General features: G+C 62.3%; 2 protein-coding genes across 2 annotated transcripts in view; one reads left to right on the top strand and one right to left on the bottom strand.

The window, feature by feature from the left end:
• The window catches only part of MNEG_11475 (hypothetical protein), a gene marked incomplete at both ends in the record, with an annotated part of 3453 nt that extends 1956 nt beyond the window's left edge, over positions 1 to 1497 (top strand). The window contains one exon of the mRNA XM_014040054.1: positions 10 to 1497. Coding sequence (XP_013895508.1) covers positions 10 to 1497 — 1488 coding nt within the window. The remainder of the gene's footprint in view (positions 1 to 9) is intronic.
• Positions 1498 to 2791: 1294 nt separating this feature from the next.
• MNEG_11474 (hypothetical protein) lies at positions 2792 to 3310 on the bottom strand (the record flags this gene model as incomplete). The annotated part of the gene is made up of 2 exons (XM_014040053.1): positions 2792 to 2887; positions 3215 to 3310. The coding sequence occupies 2 exons, from the start codon at positions 3308 to 3310 to the stop codon at positions 2792 to 2794; spliced, it is 192 nt and encodes a 63-aa protein (XP_013895507.1).
• Between the last annotated feature and the right edge of the window lie 3257 nt (positions 3311 to 6567).

The following is a 6567-nucleotide window of genomic DNA, read 5'->3' as shown; positions in this document are numbered from 1 at the left end:
GAGCCGCAGGAGCAGCTGCTGGCGGCGCTGGCGGCCAGCCAGGGGCGCGTGAACCTGGATGCGATGCCGGAGCCGCTGCGCGGCCAGCTGGTCGCGGCCCTGCAGGCGCAGCAGGCCGCGCACCAAGCGGCGGTCAAGCAGCAGCAGCAGCAGCAGCAGCAGCAGCAGCTCCACCATCACCACCACCAGCAGCAGCAGCAGCAGCAGCAGCAGCAGCAGCACCAACAGCACCAGCAGCACCTGCTGGCAGCGGCGGCGGCGGCGCCTACCGTGGTGACGCCCAAGTCTGTGGCTGCGAAGCAGCAGCAGCTGGCGGCTGCGGCGGCGCTGGCGTCCGCGGGGCTCACGCCGCCGCTCAAGGCCCCCACGGCGCCCCCGGCGCTGGCCGCAGCGGCCGCTGCGGCGCAACAACAGCAGCAGCAGCAGCAGCACTTGCTGGTCCCAGGCGGCGCACAGACTCTGCTGCTCCAGCAGCAGCAGCAGCAACAGCAGCACCACCAACACCAACATCATCAGCAGCAACAGCAACAGCTGCTGGCTACGGAGCAGCAAAGGGTGGTTCTCGGTCGCGGCGGCCTCAGCCTCATGCCGGCAGACGCCAATCAGGCCTTGCACCAGCAAGAGCAGCAGCAGCAGCAGCAGCAGCATGCGGTTGTGCCAGGGGTGCCGCTGCCGTCTGAGCTGGGTGGCCGGCCTGGGTCGCGCGGCGGATCAGCAACGCCGTTGGACGAGCAGCCCGCGGCCATGGACACAGACCCTGCCACAGCTGCCGCCGCTGCCGGTCAAGGGCTCGTCCACGGCCAGGGCTCTGCCGAGCAGGCTGCGCTTGCGGCTGCTGCAGCCATTGCAGCGGCAGAAGCGGCGGCGGTCGCCGCGGCGCGCGCGTCGGCGGCGCAGGCCCAGGCGTGGGCGCCGCCGCCAGCGGCGATGGAGATTGAGTCGCCTGCCGGCGGCGGCTCGTACACAGCTGCGCTCGCAGACGCATTGGCCAACACCCCGCCTGCGCCCAGCCTGTCGCCCGCCCCAGCAAGTGGGCCGGCATCAGCAGCGGTGCTTCTGCAGCAGCAGCAGCAGCAGCAGCAGCCCGAGGCGCCAGCGTCGTCACCCCCCCAGCAGCAGCCAGGCGCGGCCCCCGCGGGCCTGGCCACCACGCCCGAGGCCCTGGGGGCGCAGCAGCTCGGCGCCCCGCAGCCTGTCGGGCCCTTTGCGCCCGCGGGGCCGGCGCGCGTTAACAGCCTCAACGCGTGGCTGGGCCCAGGGCAGCCACCAGCGCCGCGGGTGGCGGTGCCTCAGGTGGTGGCCGGCAACAGCAGCCCGACCTTCGCAGTGGGGGCTGGCGTCGCTCAGGGGGGCAGCCCCAACGCGCTCAGCGCGGCTGCACACCAGCAGCAGCAGCAGCATCAACAGCAGCAGCCCCAGGATCAGCAGGCGGGTGGCAACAGCATGGGGCCGCCGCCGCCGCGGCGGACGCCCCCCCCGGCGCCCGGGGTGCACTAACCTATTGACCGGCCCCTCGAGCTTGCACCGTTTGCGTCTACACCCTCTGAATGTCTTTTGTCAAGGTCTCATTGACTTAATAATGGACCAACGCCGCTTCCCCGTCTTGACCTCGGCTTGCCTTCAGCTTCCCTTGTAACTACAACCTGCTTCTTGTTGGTCGCCCGAGGCGTAAGGGCTGGAGCAATGCATCGCTGCACGGATGCCGGGGGCGGCGGTTTGGTCGGCAGGTGGGGAGGCAGTCGAGAAGGTGCTCTGGGGGTTGGTGGGCGCCAGGGGGGCTGAGAAGCCGCCAGGGGCTGGGTAAGTTTACGTTTTGCCCAACAACATTTGCCGTGCTGCTGTCACACGCTCAAGAGACCCATCGCTCACAGGAAGAGTTACTCATGTGAAGTAATAAAGCCTGAGTTATCGCAAGCATAACAGCCTGTCCCAGCCTGCCGTAAAATCACTTGCAGGCAGAAACACAGCTCAGCACAGGGTGGGGCCGCGGCGCACAGGTTGCCCCCCGCAGGCGTATCACGCGCGACACCCTACAGGCGCTGCGCAATGGGTGGTGGCGTGAGGCAATGTCGGGGCCGAGCTGAGAAGACCAGAGGCAAAAGCCTGGAACCGCAAACAAAGGAGGCATTCAGGACGAGCCACAAATGCAGTGTCCAAGTCCTGCACTGGACAATGCAGGAGGGTGCGAGCAGCCAGCAGCGGTCAACGCCTGCCGCCAAACACATTTGACTGGGATGGGCCGGACACGTGGCCGGCCAGTGGTGTGAAACTCTGTGGGCTGTGCCGAATGGCGCGCTCCTCTCCGCATGCAGGCGCTCTGTGCACGGTGTTTGGCAGGAGAGCAATGCCCTGTGCGCCCGCTGCTAGCAACGGACACGTCTGATTTGTAAACAGGCCAGTCCCAAGCCCCAACATCCCTTGCCCGACACTGGCCTCGCACCCGCGGGGGTGGCTCAGCACCTGTTGGCCGGGCACTAAACAATCGGCAAGTCCAGGCAGCGGCTCTCCCAGTTGAAAAAATATCCGGAGTATTCTCAGGGGACTGCAAGCGAGCGCTGATCACCCGGTGGAGTGGACTCGCCACATTATGATGGTGCTTGGTTTCGACGGCGCGGGCACAGCCGACCCCTGCAATATCAGCGTGCGGCGAATCGCCACTGTAGGCAACCTGCCACAGAGCCACCCCTGCGCGTAAGCTGCCGTGGCTGCGGTGCAAGTACAGGGATGAGAGAGGCAAACTGCACAGACCCCCCGGACATGGCTTAGAAACCAAAACAAGCCTTGACCCCCATTAGTGTGGTGACCCGTGGCTTTTGCTGCCGGACTCGAAGCCAGCCGCTGCCGCCTTGCTCTCGCGAATCAGTTTCTTGATCAGCTGGATGTCGGCCTGAAGAAATATTGTTGTGCAGCATGGCCAGGGGCGAAGAGTAAGGGACAGGGGAGGGGGGCCCTTCGCCATGCGCTGGCGGCACTCGACTACTTCGAAGTGGCACTCGGCACGAGGCGTGACGCATGCGGACGCTGGCACTGGTGGCAGCCAAGTGCCCGCTGAAAAGCGCGCAGTCCCTAAGCGGATTAGTGAGTGCATGACGAAGTGCGGGCTGGATCGGTTGGAGACAGCAGGAGACAGCCGGGACTGCATTTGTCCCTGAAAAGCTCGCATTAGGCTGCGCCCTGACACCTTGGGGGGCAATATAGACGTATCGCAGCCCACCTGAGCCTCTTCCCGCTTCAGCTTGAACACTTGGGCGAGCAAGGCTGGCCGCTTGTACGCGCCATCATCAACAGTGGGCGTGCCTCCGCGGGGCATCTTGGGCTTTGAGTTCAGTAGAGCTTCACAAGATAGTCGCTGCACACCGAAGAGGAGGCCGAGTGGCTGACGCTGGTGCTTTGACGACGAATCTCAACTTCAATTGCTGTGCGTAACCTCGCTCTGTATGATAACTGTGTAAGCACTTGGTGGATTGAATGAACGACATGCGGCCACGGCTCTTGTTTTTCGCCACGCGAGTCGGGAGGGCCCCTTGGGTTCCCGCTCCTGCACAAGTACAAACGGCTATCAGGAGTTGGTTTTGCGTTCAATCATCTGCACCCTGACGAGTGAGGGGCATCAGTCCCCGTGTTGGGCCCACGAGGGGCGGGCGGCACCTGCGCGGCCCATGGTGCTGATGCAGCACCTCGCAATCTGAGAGTACTCGGCACAGGCGGGCGCATGGGGCTAAAATACCTCCTGAATGGGAGAGAACTCACGCATTTGCATGAAGCACTGCAAGCACGCTCCTGCTGTCACCCCTCGAGAAGCCCATGTGGTGGTCGCCACAGCTGCACAGTACAGTGAGCCGTGTACCAAGTCTAGCAGGACGCATAGTTGCTTGGCCTCACCAGGCTGGCCTGCATCATACCTGTGCACGTGCGCTGCGGCAAACGCGGCCATGATACCAGTGGACAGTGCTGGACGGTGGAGGTTCTGTAACAGCTGCAGGAATGATCACCTGGACACCTACAATATGGTATCATAGGCCGCCTTTGGACCGGCAGGCTCCCTCCTGCAGAGAGAAGCTCACAGGCTACCTGCGGCAAATCCCGTATGTCCCCTGTTTGGTACTGGGTAATTTCTTTTTCTGTGCATTGGTCAAGATGTGGATTGGTGGAGCCTTTGGCGCGTTCATTCAGGACACCAAAGGTCAATGAATTCATGACATATATTCATAAAATCCTTTGTGACCATCCAGCTCGCTTACAAGCCTTCGAAAGATTCAGATCACCGTGGTGAAGTTCGCCAAATCCCGGTCAAATATCGAGAAAGCTGAACAAGATGCCCCCGGCCGCGATTCCGCGATTCTGAGTCAATGACAATCATTTGGATTTGATTATTGAATATCCTCGTGATGGAGCGCCAAATTGTACGGGCAGCACGGCCCAAGCCAACCTTTTTGTGTTTGAAAGCAAGCCTCATCATATGGCACCACTCGCATTGGGCAAGCATCGTGGGCCTTCACACCACAAATTACTGATGGCAATCTTGAGAAGCCAAGCGGTGCTCAACTCTTCTTTGTCCGCAGCGCACACTCCTGTTGTTGTCCTACTCTTGCCGGGGTGGAGAGTTGCGGAAAACATCATTTGCCCGGCGGCATGGGTGCAAAGTGAGTGGATATACTGCGTTGCGTGCGGGATATTCCAGGTCATCAACCAAGTCCAGCTTTCGGACACCGGCAGTGCTGGACAGCCAACTGCATTGTGATCCTTAGCACAAAGGCAGAGTGAGGCGCCATGCGATGATGGTACGTACTCGTGACAGCCACACTCATGTGACACCTTCCCAGCCACAACCCCTGTGGATTGGACGCATACCACACACGTGGCGTTATCACATGTATGATAGGATCCGTCGCCGTCTGTTTAGTCTCAGATGCTTGAGTTTGCGCAACATCAACCCCAATTACTGTACATTCGGAAAACACAAGGTGCCTGAGATTGGCGGCAGCAGAGAGGGCGAATCTTCGGAGGTGTGCGGCGGCTGTCTCGCAGGTCAGCGTGCAGACAGGCAGCAGGTGGACAACACGCGCTTTGCGGCCCCTGCACCGTAGTTGTCCTTCGCATGGCATCCTGCTAAGCACCAGTGCTTGCCTCATCCGCAGCACTTGACCGCCTGATTGCGGGCACGGCTTGCTGGCGTGCCAGCTTACAACAGCAGGCGCGCACCGCGCAGGGTTTGTCACATGTCAGGTGTTGTTGATTTATCCACTGCGATAACCCGATTGCAGTGCAAGGCAAACTCACACACCCAAAAATAGTGATGCCAAGCATGCACATTCACCATCATTTTGCCGAGCATATGCTTGAGCAGCAACCCGTTTTCGAGGATAGAGGACTGCCGCGGAGGCAGCGGGTCAGAGGGATGGCGAGCCTGGCCCACTGTGCCCAACACTTGGCAGCCACCATGTCCACATATCAGCCACGGCAGGCATGTCTTATGTCGCCCGCTAGGCCTCCGGCAGTTGGCTTGCAACCGTAGCCTGCTGGGAACAGTGTGGTCGCCTGCTATGCTTCGGCACCGGCTCGCGATGTGCCGTGCTGACCGGACCGGCAACAGGCAACCGCAACCCGCGAAGTCGGCATCCCATTACGTCGTACGGGTCCTGCATAGCCGCAAACAGCCACTGCAAGGTATCAAAATCAGCAGTTCATCACAGCGGTGACATACATCGTCGCTGCACACACCATGTCGGCCTCGGAGAGCGCGAAGGACCGGCTTCGTGTCCTGGGCCGGCAGGTCACATCATGCGCAGATGGTGAGCCGGGCTTGGAAGCGCGCTCGTGCATGCCAGTGAGTGCATCGATCTCCGTGGCCTGGTCGCGTGGCTCTTCTCGTTTTCGCCAGTGAGTATCACTCCTGATGTCATCCTTTTGCCACACGCTCGTTGCAAGACGGCGAGGAGCAGCCCGTTCACCAGCTGCTGGTGCCGTCGCCGGCGCGGTCTTCTGTGGCACCGCACTCGACCGGGTTCATGCGCGCCTTTCCCCAGGTGTGCTGGCGCAGGCCTCTGGCCGTGCAACGTCGGCCTTTGTACTAGCATGTACCCATCCATCCACCCGTGTTGCGCGTATCCGCAGCCAGCAGCAGGCCGCGGCGGTCGCCAAGTCGCAGCTTGACAGCCAGCTGCTGTTCCTGAGCCCGCCGCTTTTCCCCACACCTCCCGCCAGGCCACCACGGCGGCCCAATTCCCCACATCAGCACACGACGCCCTGGGTCTGGACGCGCTGCTGACCCCGGACGAGCGCGCCGTGCGTGACAAGGTCCGCGCCTTCATGGTGAGCCGGCCTTGGTGTCAGCCCTCAACCCTGCTGGCCAAAAACGCGGCCTCACGCCTTGCATCAGAGCAGGGCACTATGAGGCATCTTGCCGCCTCCAAAAGCGCCCGATGGCACGGCTATTCGAACACTGCGTCAAGGCAGGGCGTAAACCTGCAGGCGGCCGGCAACAGTGCGCCGGGCAGCTTGGTCCTGGGCGCTCGCCTCTGACCGCGCCGCGACGGCAAGCGACGCAACGCCCGCTCGCCGCCACCC

The sequence above is a fragment of the Monoraphidium neglectum genome (genome assembly GCF_000611645.1).
Source record: "Monoraphidium neglectum strain SAG 48.87 unplaced genomic scaffold scaffold02761, whole genome shotgun sequence".
In the NCBI taxonomy this organism is placed as follows: domain Eukaryota; kingdom Viridiplantae; phylum Chlorophyta; class Chlorophyceae; order Sphaeropleales; family Selenastraceae; genus Monoraphidium; species Monoraphidium neglectum.
This window is presented reverse-complemented; position numbering and strand designations above follow the sequence as displayed.